Source organism: Cololabis saira, chromosome 23 (genome assembly GCF_033807715.1).
Source record: "Cololabis saira isolate AMF1-May2022 chromosome 23, fColSai1.1, whole genome shotgun sequence".
NCBI classification, from domain to species: Eukaryota; Metazoa; Chordata; class Actinopteri; order Beloniformes; family Belonidae; genus Cololabis; species Cololabis saira.
The window spans coordinates 24,895,968-24,916,634 of NC_084609.1; the positions used below are offsets into that span (position 1 = coordinate 24,895,968).

At 41.0% G+C, this 20,667-nt stretch overlaps 1 protein-coding gene across 1 annotated transcript; it reads left to right on the forward strand.

The window, feature by feature from the left end:
• The first annotated feature begins 1,841 nt into the window (after positions 1 to 1,841).
• etnk1 (ethanolamine kinase 1) lies at positions 1,842 to 19,450 on the forward strand. The gene is made up of 8 exons (XM_061714887.1): positions 1,842 to 2,089; positions 8,576 to 8,835; positions 9,508 to 9,645; positions 10,500 to 10,642; positions 14,496 to 14,579; positions 14,680 to 14,840; positions 16,611 to 16,684; positions 16,844 to 19,450. The coding sequence occupies exons 1-8, from the start codon at positions 1,943 to 1,945 to the stop codon at positions 16,914 to 16,916; spliced, it is 1,080 nt and encodes a 359-aa protein (XP_061570871.1). The 5' UTR covers positions 1,842 to 1,942; the 3' UTR covers positions 16,917 to 19,450.
• The last annotated feature ends 1,217 nt before the right edge of the window (positions 19,451 to 20,667 follow it).

The window sequence follows — 20,667 nt, forward strand, 5'->3', positions numbered from 1 at the left end:
TCACACCACTTGTTTTTGCTGTCTATGGTTGAAACATCATGCACATCCACACCACAAAAACAAGAACTTAAAGTATACAGTGATCATGTACAGCTGAGTTTGGGTATTTACTGGAGTTTTTTCTTCCCACTTTCATGTATCAGTTGTTTGAGTAGGCAGCATCAGAAGTAAACCCTCCTGGCTCGTATTTGGGTAGGTAAACTTTGGCAGTGGTAACGCCAAGGTTGGTATCCAAACCCTTAAATATAGATATTTGGTTCAATGATCCTGTAATGTTTTAAATTTCCTAAGATTCAAAGGCCTCTTAACTCACTCTGAGTGATCATTACTGTAATTGCAGTTGGCAAGAGGTCCATTCAGATGTTTGAGGCATGTAAAAGCATATGTCAGGAATGTCACTTGAAGTTCTTCTTATGGGACAGAAGTATACATATACAGGACTGTCTCAGAAAATTAGAATATTGTGACAAAGTTCTTTATTTTCTGTAATGCAATTAAAAAAAAAAAAAAGTCATACATTCTGGATTCATTACAAATCAACTGAAATATTGCAAGCCTTTTATTATTTTAATATTGCTGATTATGGCTTACAGTTTAAGATTAAGATTCCCAGAATATTCAAATTTTTGGAGATAGGATATTTGAGTTTTCTTAAGCTGTAAACCATGATCAGCAATATTGAAATAATAAAAGGCTTGCAATATTTCAGTTGATTTGTAATGAATCCAGAATGAATGACATTTTTGTTTTTGTAATTGCATTACAGAAAATCACAATATTCTAATTTTCTGAGACAGTCCTGTATATATAATCTTTTTTAGGATTAATTGACATGTATCCTGAATACACTCAACCAACTGTAGGGCTTGTGCAGCTGACTATAACCTTGTTGATAGCTGCAAAAAGTACCAATCAACCATGATCTGGCAGAGAAATAATTTAATAAGATGTAATGATGCAACAAACTGGATTTCAGACCAGAAGCACATCTCATTTGCTTAATGTGTGCCTCACCATCTCCTTTTTCCTTAGTTCTCTTGTCTGCGAGGTCGAATTGAGTCTCATTAAAATAAATCCTCTGAAGACGTTTGAATTATTAAATTGAACCTGGAGGACAGAGGCATGAGGAAAGAGGCATGGTGAAGGATGTGAGGGTGCACCACCATCACAAATTGAAGTATTTTCAGCCTGGAGCATCTAAAGATGTTATTTATAGTGCTTCTCTGACATAGATAGTGAAATACATGTGTCATGTTTTAATAAAACAGTGGTAAGACGGTGCAGATGGGTTGTACCATTCTTTATAACGTGTGACGCAGTTTTTGGGTGATCTTTCTCATTTAAAATGATGGTGAAGGGGACATTTACCAGGCTGGCTGGCGGGGGCTTATTATTTTATAATTCGTGCATAAAAAACGAACTGAGATCAACCTTTTGCATATCATCCTGGGAGAGACGCACAGTCCGCAACGACCAGGCGTGACACAAACTTCATTCATACATTACGGATATGACGTAACGATAACGTGACTCTCGTCTGCAATAACAGTACGTTTGTGTGTAGTGACCGAGAACATCTGAATTATGTAAAGAATCTTCGATTTATATATATCCTCTATAGTTATTTATGTTTTAACTATGGACATAATTTATTCGTAAGTAGAAAGGAATGAATTAAACAGACAGAGGACGTTTGTACGCTTCAAAGATATATTTCCGACCAGTAAGCCCCGCCGCCGGGGCACGCTGTAAATATTAACAAACGCTCCCGATGAGTCAGTCGCCGTGCAGGTCTCGGGTGGGCGGGGCTAGTGAGAGGCGTCGCCGCCTTAAATACCCGCCGCTCCTCGTTTATCTCCACACTGACGTACTTTTGTCGTCGACTACAAGCGAAGTCACTTTACTTAAGAAAAAGACACTTTCCAGAGTCACCGTCTCCACCATGGCCAGTTACATTCACGTCCCAGACGAGGCTCCTCTCGTGCCCAAAATAGACGTGTCGGTGGACGAGAGCGACTGCAGAGCCGGCGCGCTGCGGCTCATGAAGGCGCTGCGGCCGGGCTGGAAGCCGTCCGAGGTCAAAATCAAGGTACCGTGTTAACTCACGACCAATATCCTGCTCCATTTGAGATGTTTGAATGTTTATTCACTCTTCTTCTCAACCAGGATGACGTTCGTATAAGCTGCCGCTGCGTAGAGGCGCAGACCGACGCAGAACCTACGGCGTAGGGTACGCGGCGACGCACACCGTACGTTGCGCGTCGCCGCGTACCCTACGCCGTAGGCTCTAACGCGGTACCATAAATCAGCCTTTAGATAACAGTGTGTCCCATTTTAAGAGGCTCGGTGGGTGCGAGCTTTTTATCTGTGTCACTTCAGCAATAAAACGCTAAACTAATGCCTTCTACACTGGAAAACATATACAAAAGGGCAGTAAATGTTTATTATTTTTATGTTTTTGTTATTATTTCCCAGTAGTGGAGGGCAATAGGGCATTAGGGCCTCTGAGGGTTAAGGTTTTGTCCTTGCAAACTGCATCTGCGTCACTTTGTATCTCGGTCACTTGTTAATCCTGCAAACCCAGACAAGGCCATTCATCTGAGAACCTGCCTCATTTTTTCATATAAAATGGCCGCTTAAAGACTTGCTGTATGTGAAGTTGCAGGACGGGGGGCGGTTATAAACTTGTCTATTTCAGGAATGAGGGGGCAATGCAATTAAGAGACTTTAATGATTGGAAACTCCAGGAGCACATTTAGGTAGCCATCAGAGATTAATCCCATACTTGTGCTGGTCTGTCAGCCAGAAGTCATGCCACATTTCTCACGGCTCCACCAGCCAGAGAGGCTCGCAGCATGACGATGCAGCATTTAACTGGATTCAGGAAACTAGTTTCACTTCTGTTTGATCAACCAGGCCTGGCAAGAGCTGTTACTGTCCTGTAAAGCAGGTTAACCTCTCAGTGGGGCATCGCCATGGCAACCTGAGCCGAAAACTGCTTAGAACAAGTGTGGTTTGAGCACAAGGGGGTGTTATTACACCCACCCCAGAGCAAATGACACGGATTAGAGTGGGAAGGTTTACACGGATGACTGAGCATTATGTAGGTGCTTTCCCACCTGCAGACTTCCTTCCTCTTTAGACAAGCTTGGGTTTGTGTTTATTATTATTTATATATAGTTTGTTTGTGGTGTGAATACAGTAATTGGACTCAGGTGCAGAGTATGGTAGTCAGCTGGGACCATTACCTGGTCACCTGCAGCTAGGCTGGCCAACTCCCTGAAAAATAAATAAGGGACACCTCATCGGCAGGGCCGGCCATCCCGATTGCCTTCACCTTTCCTGGCGTGGTGAATTTTTTTTTTTTTTAGCCGCTTTTTTTGGTGAGAGAAACTATTTGACTCCAACCTGAATCGAATTAGATGCATATTTTTGAATGCCATGAACACATGGAAAACAAATTATCCAGCAATTCACTTTAATACAAAATTAACTGAATAAAATAAGTGTCTTTCTTGAACAGAAACCTGTCCTGCTTAACTTAAAATTGTATAAATTAATATAAAACAATAGAAAGAAAGCAGAACATCCATTCTGTAATAGCGCACAATTTTAGTGCAATAACAAAAGTGCAAGCAGAAAGTCTGTATAAAACTTGTAAACGTATTTGTGCCTCAAAGGCCATGACTGTAGGCTACAGTTGTAGTAAAACAGAAAAAAATAACTTATGAACTCAATGCCATTTTCTGACTCTCACAGTAATACGGGACAAAGTGCGTCCCTTTTCAGCTCAATACGGGACGCGTACTTTAGTTTATAAATATGTGACGATTCCATATCTATGATTTTTCTTTATACATCTGTAGGAACTACGGAATAGATACTCGTGCGTCCAAAATGCCATACTAAACAGTATATACTAAAAAGTATACTTAAGTTCGGCACACTTTTGAGTAAATATCAGTAGTATGCATTAATTTGAACGTACTATTCAGAGCGCACACGTCACTTCCTGCCGTTGGGACGAAGTGACGTGTCACAGCAGCAGTAGCAGCACCGCTCTGCTATTTCCCGTTTATCCTGGCCCAAACAAGATGACATTATATAATATTATTATATACCAATATTATACTTATGACATATACGTATCACTTATCAACTAAACACCGCTGCATTGCATTGTGGGAAGTTTCTGCTCGGCTAGTGTCCATCAATCCACACTAATACATTTCTCTGGAATGAGTATGGATAGAGCATACTATTGAGTACGTACTAATGTTTCGGACGTACTAAAAAAAAAATCTTGCATACTCATTAGGGTGGAAGTATGCAATTTCGGACGCAGCCACTCTCCTGATACCCAAAACGTGCGAGCGTGCTGGCGTGCATACACACAATATACATACATACACACACACTCTAAGCTCATTTAAAAAAATCAAAGAATATGAGCAAAAGAGATATACTTGGAAGTGCAGCCAGATATTTGAGTACATCGGGCATCCAAATATCCATCATAAAGCTGATTGACCGGATTGTAAGTTGTATTTCTGATCTGTGAAGCTGTCCAGCTCCAAATGATCAGTTCAATATTTTTAGCAACTGTTATGAGCTGCTCATCTACAAAATTTAGTTAAGTTTTGGCCAACACTGTTTTGACTCTGGCTCTTTTTTGGGAGGAATTTTTTCTAATTTCTGGAAAGAAAACACGGGGTTTATAGGTGGAAAAATGGCTGTGTAATAGGAGAGGTACTCAGGTTGGCCAACAGGAACCTATGGGGGGGTTGGTCTCTGTTAATCAGGATTTTTAAATTGTGTTCACCACTCATGTGAATGTAAACATGTGACCATAAAATCATTTAAGCGTTTTGGACCAGAGACATTTTGCTTCAAGTACATTTGATGAAGTTGGGGATTACAAGAAAGAACGATAGATGGATCAGCCCGCCGGTTCAGGTCTTGTTGGCAAATTACCACATTGTACAGGTCCGGTAAGGGACCTTCTTTAAATCTCAATCGCTACAACCGTAGTAAATGTTTGTTTTGTTTTAATGCAAGTAGCATACATTTTGTACATGTTTCTACTCTCTTTATTCTTTTGCTGAATTCTTCTTTTTTGTCTTTTTTTTTTTTTATGCTGTTGGCTGTTTGCAAACAGCAAAATAGGCAAATTTTGCATTTGACGGCAATGAGAACTATATCAAATGCTAAATCCAGACAGCAGTAATTTGTTTGTCAACCTGGAAAGATTTTAACATGATGCTTGTTTCATGAGTGGCAGTGTTGTCCATTGCAAGGCCCTTTAACCCTTACTGCTCCCGGGGCTCCGTGCCATTGCATGGCAGACCCTGTTTGACTAGACTAGAAATGGGTTAAATGCAGACAATAACATTTCCCCACTGTAGGGATTACTAAGGGAAAAATGTAATTTAATTTTTAATTTAGTGTCCAAAATGCATTCACGACCCCCACGCCTTGTATGGCCATAGAAATTTGATAAGTGCTGTTGTGCAACAAAAGGGAGGCTTTGTGTAGTTATTAATGGATTGTTACTACTGTCTTTTACTACTACTGTCTTAACTTTTATCCAAAGTGACTTACATCTGAGACACACACACCATGGAGCAATTAGGGTTAAGGCCTTGCTCAGGGGCCCCAGGTGGTTCATCTTGGTTTCCATCCCGGGGCTTGAACCTGGGCCCTCCAGACCACCTCTGTAGCCACTAGACTATCACCCCCCATTGTTATTAATAACGAAAATATAAAAACGGGGGGCACCACCTGAATATCAGGAAATGATTGATAAACTGCACAATCGCTTTTTAAATAACTTGTTCTATGCGTGCCGACCAGGGGTGGAGCTATAGAGTAACGAGGAGGAAAGAGTCTGAGCAAAGGCCTTTGCAATCATCAAATGTTACAAGCATGTGTAAAATAACCACAAACAACTTCTCGCATAAAATCAATCAGAATTTATCTGTACAAGTATTACAATGGTGAAGCCAATACTTGGAATAACATATGCAAATAACCAAATATGGAAGACAAACACCAGTCTATTTGTGTTTGTGATGGCATTTTCACACATTGTGTGACTGGTAAAAATGGTGGATGGAGTCTTGTGTGACTCAAAATAGTGGCTGAGATTTCATCATACCCAGCAAGAACCAAGGAAATGTGGGGCCTTATGGCAAAGCTCAGAGTGCCTGCGTGGGTTAATAGGAAAAGGTTGAGAGAAGACGGTAAAACACTAGAATAACTTCTCACCACCAGAAAACTAAGCTGGTCGGTTGTTTCCCACTCAGACACACCAATGTGAAACCAACTTGTACGACATGTACACTTTGGTCATTCAACAAGGAAACACAGACACACAAACACAACCTCTTGTGTGGTTGTTTTGTCCTGGGCTGATAAGTGTTTCTTGGATTTGTTAACAGCTGGATGGTTGTGTTCCATGGTGGCCCTGGCAATGAGCAGCGCGCTCTCTCTAGGCGTGTTTTCATTACCCCTAAGATTTGCACAAAACCAAATATTGAAAAAGAAATCCTCAGAAAAAAACAAAACATCAAATAAACCTTTTTGCTTCCAGGAGGTGCTGTTTCCAGCAATTCGATAAACCGTTTGTTCTCAATTGTAATGGAAAAAGCTTTTTGTGAATTTCCACATCTCCGGCAGCGCTGGATGTGACGTAGCCGGTCAATCTAACGTAATAAAAAGTCTAGTTTCCAGACCTTTGGTCTCATTAATGATTTGGTTGTGCTATAACACTATTTAATTATCAAACATTACACAAGGGCTTTGCCTCTGAATATTAATTTTGATATGTGCTTGCTTCATCATCTGGCTTCTTTCTCAAGAGCAGTAGCGACAGTCACATGGATTTTTGTCAAAGACTAAAGATATTTTAGTCAATTTTCTTCAATGTTGAGATTTTCTTTTTAATTGTTTTGAAGAGAAGTCTCGCAGGACGAGATACGGAGTAATGACACTAGCGCTTATTCGATAAACACTGCTATGTGGAAACGCCGACCCCCTGCAGCACTACCCTTTTTTTTTTTTTTTTTTAAATCGAACTTTTACAGATTTGATTTTCTTTTGCATAAAAGTGTAATGGAAAAGTATAAAGGATGTCCAGCTGCTGTTCAGAAGCTTTATACTTTTCCTTCGCCTCTGAGTCGATCTGAAGGCGTTCACGTTGTCGGAGCCTGCACCTGACCCTTGTCCGGGTCTGAACGTTTGCGGGTCACTCCGTCGTGGCACTGCGGCCAGACGAGTTATAGTTGCCGCTCCCTGACAACCACGCGGCTTCAGACACAGTGATGGGGAGACAGGCCTTTGGCTGGTAGCTTGTCACGCTAAAGTCTGAGCTGTGGTCTTCACCACCCACAGGCTTAGGGCATCTCTTCTACAAATGTCTTGTGAAAAGAAAACTATACAAATATAGGTAAAAGACCAACAGCGGAAACCACCTCAGAAAAGATCAGCCTACATTTTATTTTATTTTTTTTGAGGTGGATGCAAAGTGGCAGCAAAACACTACAACGGGTACAAGTGTTTGAACAGGTGTGTTCAGTCCCAAGATGGAGCAGGTGGAAATCCATGCTGGGATACTTGTAATTAACTTTAAAGTCTTGACACCAGCTGTGCAGAGTGTGATTTGTGTAGATTTTCCTTCTGGCTTCCACATTAAGAGTACAGCATGAACATCAGCTGTATGAAATACTCCTCCCTGCTGTGGTGTAAAACCAATTGCACGAAGACCACAGTTTCAGAAGGTTTCTCATTTTTCATGCATGATGTAAGGGCAGAGAAGAGATCCTAAGTTTGGAGGAAAAAAAAAAGATGCAGTGAAAACTTTTAAAGTGAGTGAGGGCTACAAAGATGGATCTCTGCTTTCTACTTACAGCTTTAATCATATTAGGCATAAATTACACAAATCTTGTGTGTTTTATGGCCAATACCAAATCTGCTGAATTGAAGCTATAACTCAAAACTACATTTCAACATGGCCATAACATTACAGCCTATACACGGTAATGTTTTCCTCTTTACCAACCCTATGAGCGTCTGGCTCTTGTAAACACAGCCAGGATCACCTCTGGTCACATGCCTCGTGCTCTTGCGTATATTCACTGACGAGACAAAGTGGAAGCTCAGCACATGCCGCCCATTGAGTCCTGATGCAAAATAAAATTCCTCACAGTCTTGTCATTCCCAGTCAATCCCAGACGGCAAACAATTGGGGCTGGTATGTTGTCAGCCCACCCTAACCTGTCCCCAGCTTTAGTGTTTAGATGGTTGAGTTTAAACCAGACAGACAAAGGCCAACATTGTCACCGCTTTCAATCCTCTTTCCTTTATGGATGTTTGCCAGTTTATGGATGTTTTGACTCCTCTTAGTTAATGTAACACTCAAAACTGGAGATCACGTCCATAATCCCACACTCAACCCCAGGCGCCACGTAAGGTTGAATAACATTGCCATCGGGGTTTTGTGCTGATTTTAGTTATTTATTTATTCATTTTTTAAGTCGTTGATTCATCTGCTCTCCTCTTGTCTCCATCTCTGCAGCTTTTCACTGACGGAATAACCAATAAGCTACTTGGCTGCTACGTGGGTCCCGTCATGCAGGATGTGGTCTTGGTCCGAATTTATGGCAACAAAACGGAACTGTTGGTTGACCGGGAAAATGAGGTGAAGAGTTTCAGAGTGCTACATGCACATCGCTGCGCTCCACGCCTCTACTGCACCTTCAACAATGGCCTCTGCTACGAGTTTCTGCAAGGGACTGCCCTGGAGCCCGAGGACATTCGCAGCCAACCTGTTTTCAGGTAAACTCCACCAAGCTGAAAAACAAGAGACCTCATTTTTCTTTCATCTTTTCTTTGTCATGAAATGGTGTCTGTTTTATTTGCATAAACTGAAATGGTTAAAACACAACTTAAAGCATGAGGGTCACAGATTGTGTGTGTGGGGTTTTTTTTTTTTTTTTTATCTTCAAAAATACATGATTCTGAGTGGCACAGTGGGTTAAAGCAAGCGGCCCATGCACTGAGGCTACAGTCCTCCTGCAGCGGTCGCAGGTTTGAGTCCCGGTCTGTGGCCGTTTGCTGCACGTAGTCCTCATTCTCTTTCTCTACCCCCTTCCTGTCTACACTTTGAATAAAGGCCACTAGAGCCACAAAATCTTTAAAAAAAAAAAAAAATTGCATGATGTACGACCGCTTCATGGCTCTACTTAAATACATTACAGATTCACTGATTAAGAAATTTTGTTTTGCAATACGTGATTCTCAAATTTTTAACCAGTTAAACAAAAAACACCCAGTATTTGTATTAACTGTAAAAAAAAAAATGTTCTCTCTAAATAAGCTTTTTATCTAATTTATAAAAAGGTGAGGGAAAAAAAAAAATCAACAGATTATTTCAAAGGAGCCCCTTTCTGATGTGTTCCTTTTTGGTACTCTTACATAAATGTTCTCGTTTCTGCTTTGTGCCTGCAGACTCATTGCCAGGCAGCTGGCCAAATATCACGCCATCCATGCCCATAATGGCTGGGTACCCCAGTCTGACTTGTGGCTGAAGCTGGGCAAGTACTTTGCACTCATCTCCCAGTACTTCAAGGACCCTGAAAGTGGCAGGTGAGGTTGTATAAATACACCAGGTAGTAAAGACCTGGTAGAACATTAGATGTTGCTCGTTAACTGGGTTTTCCTAGTCTTTTAAACTGAAATAATGAGACCAAGTACAGTGTTTTTATAATCTATAATGCAACAGGTGTTTTTTAAACATAAGCCTGATCAAACTAAACTGCTTTGAATAGATGTGGATGGTTTTCATAATAGTTGTAGTTTATTTTTTCTTATCTCTTTGTCAATAAAAGCTGTACCAATACAAATGTGTCACATGTTAACTGCAGTTTCCTCAGCGAGGAACTAGGGGATCTCAAATTGCTGTTATGTGAGTAAGCTTGGGTTTAAGAAAAGTCCAGTAGCATAGCGCACAAGTACCACTTGTTAATGTGTCTCATATCTGAGGAAATGCATTTAGGCTTCTTTTTATCATCTTCCCTCGGTTGCTTTAGGGCTGTAGCATTCTCGTAGGATAAATCAAGAAAATAATTGTCTTAGTTTAACTGCTTCAAATCCAAATGAAACAATTATTTAATATTATAGTGCACTTGCATATTTTGGCCATCTGGTCTCAATTGCATTGCAAATAACAACTGCCTTCATGTTTCTTGGCCTCGGATATGAATCCACAACACACTGTGGCTCAGTATATTTATTTCCATGATGGGTGACTAATGTTGACAAACCTGCAAAATTGCATCTGACAGTTTTAGAATTGCTGTTTAAACGTTTTGGCCAAGTCTCCGGTCTGTAGAGATATCATTTGTTTTGTGTGTTTGGTCAACTGTATCAAATCCACCATTATATACCAAAATTTTTCTTCATACCCTTCAATGCATGCATGTGACTTTCTGCCTCTTCAGGTTGAGTAAGCAGGTTCCCAACCTGCGACACCTCCGAAATGAATTGCTGTGGCTCCAGCAGAACTTGTCTTTGCTGGGCTCTCCTGTAGTTCTCTGCCACAATGACCTCTTGTGCAAAAACATCATCTTTAACCAGAGGGAAGGTGAGTATAAACTGCTAGAAATGCAGTCAGTGACTGAGTTGTAATATGATGTGATTTGCATTAGTACATGCACTTGTTGGAAGGATTGCATTAACTAGATGCCTCACATGCTTCACTCATCTATCTTTGCATTGGGCTGCAAGTGTAGAAGTGGAACAGTTGGATGGGAAAATCCAGTTGTGTTGTCAAGACTTGAGTTTATAATTCCTATGTTGTATAAAGACTACCACCCTTTCATAAATTTGGATTTCTTTGCTCAAAACTGACTTGGGACTTACTTGGAACTTACTAATTTTAATTCTTTTATCTCAAAAATCTGTCTGATCTGTTCTAATTCTGTGCTAAAATTTTAAATGCTATCATTCAGATCAATGTCACTGCATCATTCCACATAAGGTTTTATTTTTAAAGGGTAACATTCTGCTGTTACCCCTTCTTGCCTTTTCACGGTGTTAATGTGCTCAGGTAGGTTGGTGGTTTTACTTTTACACTGAGCAACTGTCTGTTATATCGCCCCATGTGGCCAGTCAGTGAAACTAGTTCTAGTCATTGCCTTTTCAAAAAGAGTAAATGGGTTAAAGAATTAACAATTGTGTGTAATTGGGAGGGGGGTGGAGGTGTTTAAGGGAGGGTATATGAGCTGTCAGCCCCCTCGTCACTTTGAGACGAGGGGCGAGGCCGTTTTCACAGCTCCTTGTGTCTAGCCTTTCTCCCCTAGGAATGACAGCGGAGGCTGTGGCTGCCCTGCGCCACCCTGCCCCCTGGGGAGGGAACGGAGAGACAAACCTCACGCACAGGCGGCTCTGAGGGCCCTCGCATAGTCTGCCCGCTGCTCAAGCTAATCGGGATAAGTTCATGGCAGCAGTAGGAGCCACGTACCCTCCTATAATCCTCTAACTCAGCAGCCAGTTTTCCATCTCACATCTTTTTGTCAAGCTACTTGCAATGCTAGGCACCTAGCAACTGATTGTTTTTTTTCTTTTAACTGTGTGTACCTTTTTTAGTACCAACCCTGAACTAAATGATGACGCTTTGAGTTATCTTTCTATGAGATTAATTTTGTAGTATCTGATTAGAATTCACTAATGAGGTAGGATGTGACGTTACTGTATTTAAAAAGATCTTTTGCAACATACCCTGTGACAAGATCAAAACCAGCACAGTCCTAACTGAACTGTATTCCTCTGTACCTATAGACTTGAATTATTTCCAGGATTTGTTATTTCCAGGATTTGTTATTTCCAGGATTTATTATAAGCCTAAGTGAACCAGAAATGGTTTCCAACCAATCCACCGTTCTTTACTCTTTTCAATAACATTTGCTAAACTTTATAGATATGGTTTATAGTAATTTTATAGTCTTGATGACAGTCTGTGCATACATTTGACTGTTTGTCTGCGCAACATAAGATTGCAGGTGGATGGTTGAAAAGAACTACACTGTCCAACTTGTATATATTTTTACGTCTGTTCCTAGGAATGATTTAGATAATGTTGAGAAACATCAACCTGAACTCTCCCTGCAAGCTGAAACATGCTTCTGTAAAAACATGGATAAAGTTATTTTCCAAAGCACTTTTTTCCTTTTCCTTTTTGGATAACTGTAGATTGCTGGAAATGTTATTACTCGCCTGATGAATCTTGACATTTGGATTTATAACGACAACATCAAACATCTTGTAGATCTGTGACCAACAGCCAGGACTGAACCACTTTAAATTCCTGCACAAACAGTTGTGACGAATGGAATTTATCCTGGACTGCAGATGTTTTATAACTGTTGCAATCTATGTGCACGAGTTCAATGCATGTTCCATAAGTTTGCAGAAACATGTCTCAGGCTTCTTTAATCAAGATGAAACGGACTAAAGTTGTCAGTACTGCATGCGATTTTTGATCAAAGGTCAGGTTTCTAGTTCCATTGTTGTATTTACAATGTTATGAGACAATTATAAGTTATTCAACTCATGACAAGAATAGTGGAATACACTTTTAAATAAAAAAAGAACTTCAGCGCCAACCCATAATTATTATACTCTTCATCACACTGAGGTTGTTTTAAAACACTCATAAGCTTCTTAGTTGGCCTGAAAGAAAGTGATAAGCTCATGATCATTCCGGTCAGTGTTCAGCTGTAGCTGCTGCTTTCTAACTGTCTGCCAAGTAGTAACAGCAAATGAACCTAACCCGCCACTTCCCTAAGTGGAAAAAAAACTTAAATCCCAGAGTTTTTCCCCAGAAATGACACATAAATTCATTTTCTTGTCCCGTGGCCACCACTAAAGGCCAGTTTAGTAATCCTTCCACTTTTAATGAACTAACATGTTTTAGAATAAGTCCATCATTGTAATAACCAGACTAATATGCAACTCCACCGAGATCAGCAAGCCTCCCAAAGATTTTCTGTTTGCAGAAGGAGCAGAGGCTTCATGTGATTGGGTCCGTAAGAGACCAATTGGGAGGTAGCACTGAAGGGGTGTGTTGAGGGGAAGCAGGGGACTGATGGTGGTAATGCCGGGGGGAATGGGAGTCTGGCAGCAGGCCCTGATGTTTCCAAACTGTGTGTGAGAGAGAGAATGGATAAAAGACAAAATGTGTCAGTGAGAGAGAGCAAGTGTGAAAGATGTTTGCCCAAACCTTTTCATCTGCTGCACAGGGGGCTATAGCCACTGCCCGGAGGTGTTCAGTTGTGTCCCGCTAGGACCCACACGCCGGCTGGTAACCCACCTCAAAGTGTCTTTCTCTGTAGTCCAGAACAACCACAAACAAGTTTTCCACATGTCAGGGGAAAGAAATTAGCAAAGGCCAAAAGGAGAGGGGGGGGAAAAAGGGAGAAATTGGATACATTGTTCTTGAAACGATCAAAATGTTTGTTTAAATCTGTAACAGTGGGCTTCTGAAAGTAAGGGCTTGGATTTTGTGGCCAACCACCTCATGACTGACTTCCCTCTGTTAACGCAGACGTCTCGCTCTTTCAGTGGTATAAAAATGCACTCTGTCAGCAACACATTCTTTGATCTTTCCGCAGTACTCCAAACTTGACATTTTAAAAGAACAAACGGACAAATGGCTCATTCTCCCGCAGTTAAATTTAATATTTTCAGATCCAGCTGCCATGAATGTTTCCTACAAACCTGATTAGGAGCCACCATCTGGTTTTGAGATGGTTTTAAGTTTACGAACTTCCCAAACTTTCCAAAAATCATTACACTCGCTGATTCTGTTGTCATCGTTGCTTTTTTTTCCCCCTTAGTAAATGTAACTTTAAAAAAAAAAAAGCAAAAATGAAATGTGTTGCTGCATTGGCTGCTCACCAGACTTTGATCAACTCTCCTTAACATCTTTTTATTCCTTTTTTTTTTTTTCTCACCTCATTCCCACTTTGCCTCTGTGTTTTCTTTGTTCTTTTCTTTTATTATTATTATTAAATGCATGTATCCTAAAACAAATTTTCCCAGCCCATTTTCCCACTGCACTTTTGTACAAGTTGCATAATTCCTTACATAATTTCTCCTAACGCATCCCAGCTGCCTGTTATCTGTGGGTTTATGTAATGTCAACGGTGTTGTTAATCCAGCACGGTTGATGGCTTCAAGACCAGTTTGAATATGCATGTTTGTCCTCAGGTCTCTGTGTTTGTTTGTTTTTTTTCTCTGTACTTTATGTGCCTCAAAATACAAACTCTTTTTGCCCCTGTAATTGGCTGACTAGGCTGCTACTCCAATCAGATATGGGGAAAGTTAGGGTATGAAATGACGAGCCTTGACATTTTGAGTTATCAAAGGGAAACATAACATTTTCATAGCAGCTGTGGTTCTGGTATTTGTCTAAACCATGGTGCTTTTGTTTCCAGGGAGCGTAAAGTTCATTGACTACGAGTATGCTGGCTACAATTATCAAGCCTATGACATTGGGAATCATTTCAACGAGTTTGCTGGTGAGAATATGTACAAATACACAAATGGAAAGGAGTTGGATGTCTATTCACTTGTGGCTTTGTGGTGTAAAACTTCAGCTGTTCTTTTTAAATGTTGTAGGTCTGAATGAAGTGGACTACAGCCACTACCCGACCCGAGACTTCCAGCTGCAGTGGCTTCGCTCCTATCTGGAGGCGTACAAGGAGCACAAAGGCCAGGGCGATGCAGTCACTGACGAAGAGGTGGAGACTCTCTACGTCCAAGTCAATCAGTTTGCCTTGGTAAGCATTTATTTTTATTAGTCTGAGCTTCTTAAATACATGTGTATATCTATGGAATTTGTAAGAGGAAAGGTGCAAACTTGTGCATTATTATTCACTCATTTTCATAGTGTGTGGTGTGTGTATATATGTTTTTCCTGTTTCTTATTTTGTTGTTTACACAGTCTTTGTTTACATAGTCTTTGCATGTGTGCACTTTTACGGAGCTGGGGCCTCATTTATAAAGCTTGCGTGCGCACAAAACAGGGCTTGAAAGATGCGCACGCCACACGATAACAAATGTCATGCGCGAACCAGCTGCTCTCTGATTGGTCAAATGAACGTGGAAGGAGTTTCCTCTTCCACTCCCCAGGATAAACAACACGCCCCTTTCAGCGCAGACCAAACCGCGGCTTAGGCATATTTATGGTTCCGCATTACACCAACGCAGAGCCTACAGCGTAGGTCGATTTAACGCGGAACCATAATTCAGGCTTTACCCATTCATTTATGTGCGCTCGGCGCAGAGCGGAGCTCAGCGGCAGACGAGAGGCCGCCGGCCAAAGGGTTTGTGCTGCGCAAACCCTGCCCGAATTGAACATTTTTTAATTTCACCGTGCCGCGCTGGGACGACATCTCGGCACGTCCAATAGGAGAGAAGGAGGTGGAGGCTGCGCCGACTCTTCTCCTTGCGGCAGCACATACACAATGAATGGAGTTGTATCGGTTGCTGTGTGGATCATGTTCTCACTACAAATAAAAAAAAAAAAATGAACCGTTTCAGGTTTAGAATGGAATCGGGCCGAGACCACCTCCTAGGCGATCTCGCTTGTTTTGTGCCGTTTCAGAGCGCGATTGCTGTGTTCACATATACCAAACGTTCCGATCTTTAGGGGGAAACGTTCCCTGTTCCAGAACAACTGCTCCAAACGGGACAGGTGTGAAGCACCCTAAGATTAACAGTGACTTTAGTTGTCATGACTTCATTCATGTACCTTGATCAGAGATGTGGTAGTTGGATCTGTGATGCAGAGCCCATACGCCCTAAACTGAAACTTGATGGAGTCTTCATACAGTTGAGATCATTGAAATGATTCTATTAATTAATTTGTATTTATTTTTTTAAATGTTTTATTCATTAACATCGGAGCAGTGTTCATTTTGTTGCCTTGTGGGTTTACTCTGAGCCTGCACTCTGCTTAAATCCAGGCTCTAGAGTGATTAAATAAGTCTTTATGGACCTTGAGGGCTATGGTGGTTGCTAGGAAACTGGATGCAAAACAAATTTGCCACTTAACCTGGATAAGGTGGAGGGGGAGGAATATATTTTTAAAGGGATTAATTTCAAAGGCAAATATTGTTATTTTTTTTTACTTTTGTAACTTTTTTTTTTTTCCCAAATTGCTGTTGAAAATTGAGTTTTAATTAAACTAAAGACTGTACATCTAGGGACTCGTTTATCTATACATGCCATATGCTGCCTGAGCAAAGGTTACAAGACACGAGTTCAGATTGACGTGGCTCATGAAGTCATACCTGTTATGATAAGGGCTGTTTATGATGTACCAGTGATGTGGCTGCTGTAACTTGCTCTCCCTTGAGCCTCTCTCAGCTTTGTTTGCTGCCTGGAGGAAAAGAGGGCAGTGTGGAGGATGGGCAAGTGGAGCTATTGTGTTTGAGTCAGCCATTCGTTGCCATGGGGCTTCCTGCTGGATTCGTCTACGCTTGTGACCTGTGTTTAGTAATTAGAAATGACATTTTCTGTATTTATTTTTCCTTTTAAATGTCTAGGCATCTCATTTCTTCTGGGGTCTCTGGGCTCTGATTCAGGCCAAAGTCTCCACCATCAGCTTTGACTTCCTGGGGTATGTTTTCATCTTAAAATAAATGTAAAAAAAGTATTGCCTAGGTATTATGTCATTAGCACGTACGTTAGGTCTATTTTGGTTGTGGCAGCTATTTAGTTGCATCATGTACTCGTGTAACTCTGCTGACTTTGCCCTTCTCCGTGACTCTGCCCTCAGATATGCAGTCCTGCGCTTCAACCAGTACTTCAAGATGAAACCAGAGGCGACTGCCCTGAGCTTACCCAAATAAAGCCCTCCCCCTGCCCATCGCCCACCCCCTCATCTTCTCATCACACTGCCCTGCCCCTGAAGTGGTGACTGCAGGCTGCCCTCTGCAGGCTGGTTGTGAGAGGAGCTAGACATGAGAGTAATTTTCCCACAGGTCCCCAGCGTCTTTATCTGCAAAGACTAACCGGACCACAGCCGATCACGAGCAGACGCCTCTAACCCGGAAACGTGCACTAACGGTGTGTATGAAGGGCGGCTTTCACACCCGTCATAATGTGAAGTCCTCTCGGCTGATGTTGTTGGTCATTTGTGTTTTGAATAATGCCAGCATACTGTATCAGAGCGTAAACTGTGAGTTGGGACGTCGGCCCGTCGACAACAAATCCAGGACACCCAGCAGCACGTCTGCTGGGTGACGCAAACACTAATCTGATGTCCTCAAATTTACATTCATGGGGAGCCAGCCAGTCAAAGACCAAATTTGTGGCGTCATGAAGCGGTACAAAGCCTGCTTTGATGAGGGGGGCGGAGAAAACGCCACAAAGATGCCCGTGCTGTCCTTGAGTCCCATGTGATACAAGCTCCACCATGCCAAAAGCTTGTTTCCTGCCTTGTGACCCTGTTCTCATCCTTTATTTTGCCCAGTATACTCTGTATGCATGGATGCTCCACCAGAACAGCCATGTAGACATCGTTGCTGTGTAGTGGAGTGAGGGGCCTTTTTTTGTGTTTTGGGTTATGAAAGTAGAAATGTGGAGATGCAGGAGCGCGTCTTGTTTCCTTCTAACCTCTGTGTATCACTGGAAAGCCATTTGACTTGAGGGTTTTCACTTTAATGTTCATGTTTGCTTTGACACGTGGACTTTGTCTGAATGTTAACTGAGGATAGCGACGCATTTCACTGATATTTGAACATTCCATGTTCATGATAATGTGCATTAAACTGGGTGGCGCTCGCGTGCGAGGTCATCAGCGACACCGGCTGCAAGCAACGCTTTTCCAAACGAGACCAAACGTTGCGTTGTCTCGTCCAAGTCAGCTAAGATCGACTAAGAGCTGCAGTTCACTCCTGATGACCCGAGGACTGACCAACTTATTAACTTTATATTGATAAACCACTGTAAACTTGCATTTTAAGTGTTGAATGTTGAAACGATGGTCTGTAGAAAGTTTTGGAAATATGGTTTAATGAAGAAGGAAAACTGGACGTCTCTGTTTAAGTGTCAGCTGTTAGTTGTTACGAAAGAACAACTGTATTTTATCTCAACCCTCGTTTTTAAAAAGTGAGTTATTTTTTTAAAAGGAGCCATTGAAAGTCACAAAGTAAAACTTATGATGAAGGCTTGTTATACAACCAAAGTTCTGGCGTGTTCAGTCTTATTGTTGTGTAGCTCGGAGAACTGAATTTTATTCGTACAGAGTTGATGGTCTTTGAGTGTGTGGGTGTTTGCTAACAACAAACAGCTAAAATGACGACTAATGATGCAAAACAAAAACGCATCTGCAAATATCCAGGAGTTTTAATCTGTCTGTGTTTTTTATACACAAAGCAGCACAAAGAAGTTTTGAAGCAGGTTCATTTGAAGGAATATTTGCTCCTTTTCGTAAACGCCGTCTCCTCGTCCCCCGTCCCGACTGTTGGCAAAAACCGCTGAAAGTAACTTGCCACTCCCGTCCTCGTCTCTTGCAGCAATTACTCATGGTTTTAAAGCATTAGGCAACACAATGATAAAATGAGTTGAGAGCTACAGTGGACGTCACATCGGAGGCAACTCCAAGAATCAAGTGGTGATTAAAGAAACTGAGCGAGCAGGAGAGCAAACGAGTAGCTGAAGGCAGCGTGGCCTCCACGCCTACAGGGGGAGCCGCTGAGCTAAGACACAAGTTCCTTTGTGCTGCTTTTTAAAGTAACAAGGTTTTGCAGTTCAAACACTATTATCTGTAATTTCATGTCGGTGAATAAAGGATTAAAAACCTGTTTAAGTTGGCCCTAATATAAATTAAAAGTCTCCGTCTATATCAGATGGGTGTTCAAGATGTGAGGTTTTGATTAAGTTGCTGATTTTAAAGACGTGAAAGAGGAATGTTTTTGAAGGGATGTGTGGATTTTAATTGGGGTGTACAGTTAAGAGTATCAGACCACGTTTACTTAATATCTGCAGTTGTGTAGTTTCACAAAAGACACATTTAAATACTTACCTTCAACTGAACTGTAATATGTTGGTGAAACATTTCATTTCCACCCATCTGGATTAAATAATGCATTTTCACTGTAGACAGTATCAAGGGTTCTTCGGTCCTTCACACTAAAGGCACCACGACTTAATGTTTATATTTAACTTTGTTAAAGGAAATGTGTGTCCTCGACTCTCTGCCGCTGTAACATATGTTTATATGTACAGTAAGCAATTGTAAAGTCTTTCCTTGCTCTGATATGTGAATTAATGTACATAGAGGGAGGCCTTTTTATTATTATTTTCTAAAGTTGCATTAAAGTGAATGCCTGGTGTAAAAGATTAAATTGCTTTGCAAAATAAAAGTAAATATGCTTTGAAAGTGTTTGTCTCAATTTGTTGTCTTGCTTTTAACAGGATTGTGTTTGACCTTAACAATTTAAAACCTGGATGAAGTTTAAACTGAGTTTTATTAAACTTTTTTTTTTTTAAAACATGATTACTAACGAGCTTCATCTGCATTTGATACACTCAATGAAAACGTTGCACATAAAAGAATACTTTTCCTAAAAAAAAAAAAAAGGCAGAAAATTGAGCTTTTTGGGCATTTATGCAAATGAGGATATTTGATCCTTTTATTCAGGATGTACAGAAGTGTTTATTACAGTCGTTTCAAAAAGTAAAGTTCAGTTTTTCTGAATTTGCATGATTTTCCTTTTAGAAATATTTTTGGCTGTTTCTTTTCTGAAGTTAACTTCTCATTTGTAAATTCAGTTTTTCTGAGTTAACCATTTTCAATGAGGGGAAGAGGAAAAACAAAGATCAGTGACGACTTGAAACCTGACAAAATGATTTTAAATGAAAACAAAACCTTGCCTTTGGATTGTGAAACTTGGTTTGACAAATTTCCAAGTATCTATTAAAAAAAACCAATGAGAGCACAGTGACGTAGCCAACCTTCCTGGATGTGGACCGAAGAGGAAACCTGATGACAAACTGAAGAGACTGATAGGGAAGTCAGCAACGTGCCGAGAAACAACTTCCAAACATCTTGAGGTCAAAGTTCACCAGCATCCCTCAATTGTTGAAAACAAATCGGAAAAAAATGAGATGGGAATTTCTCAAAATACATCTTCACGAGCCAAAACCGGAGATTGACACATCAGGTCTCACAAACGCAAGAATGAAGCCTTGAAAGGAAAGCAGACGAGCTACTGTGAAACATTGAGGAGGCTGGTTATGTTCTGGTCCTCTGACAGGATAACACTCAAAACAACCAAAATTGTCTGAAAACAGCCCATTGGATCCTTCTGAAGTGGACTTGTATGAGTCCTAATCTAAATCCTATTAAACATCTGTGGACGCATCTACATCCTGGAGTCTGAAGAAACCCTGTTTCATTAACTCTTCAATGATTCGGTTCAACCTCAATTTAAAAGCAATGTCGGAGTCAATTTTCAGTAAATTAAGTTCTTTGAGTATTATTTGTGTTTCTGGCATCAAAACTCGACCAAAATAAGAGTATACAGTACTGCACAACACTGGCTTCTGGTACCCTGCTCAAGGAGGAGCTGGAAATGCTGCAATTAGCTGATCGGG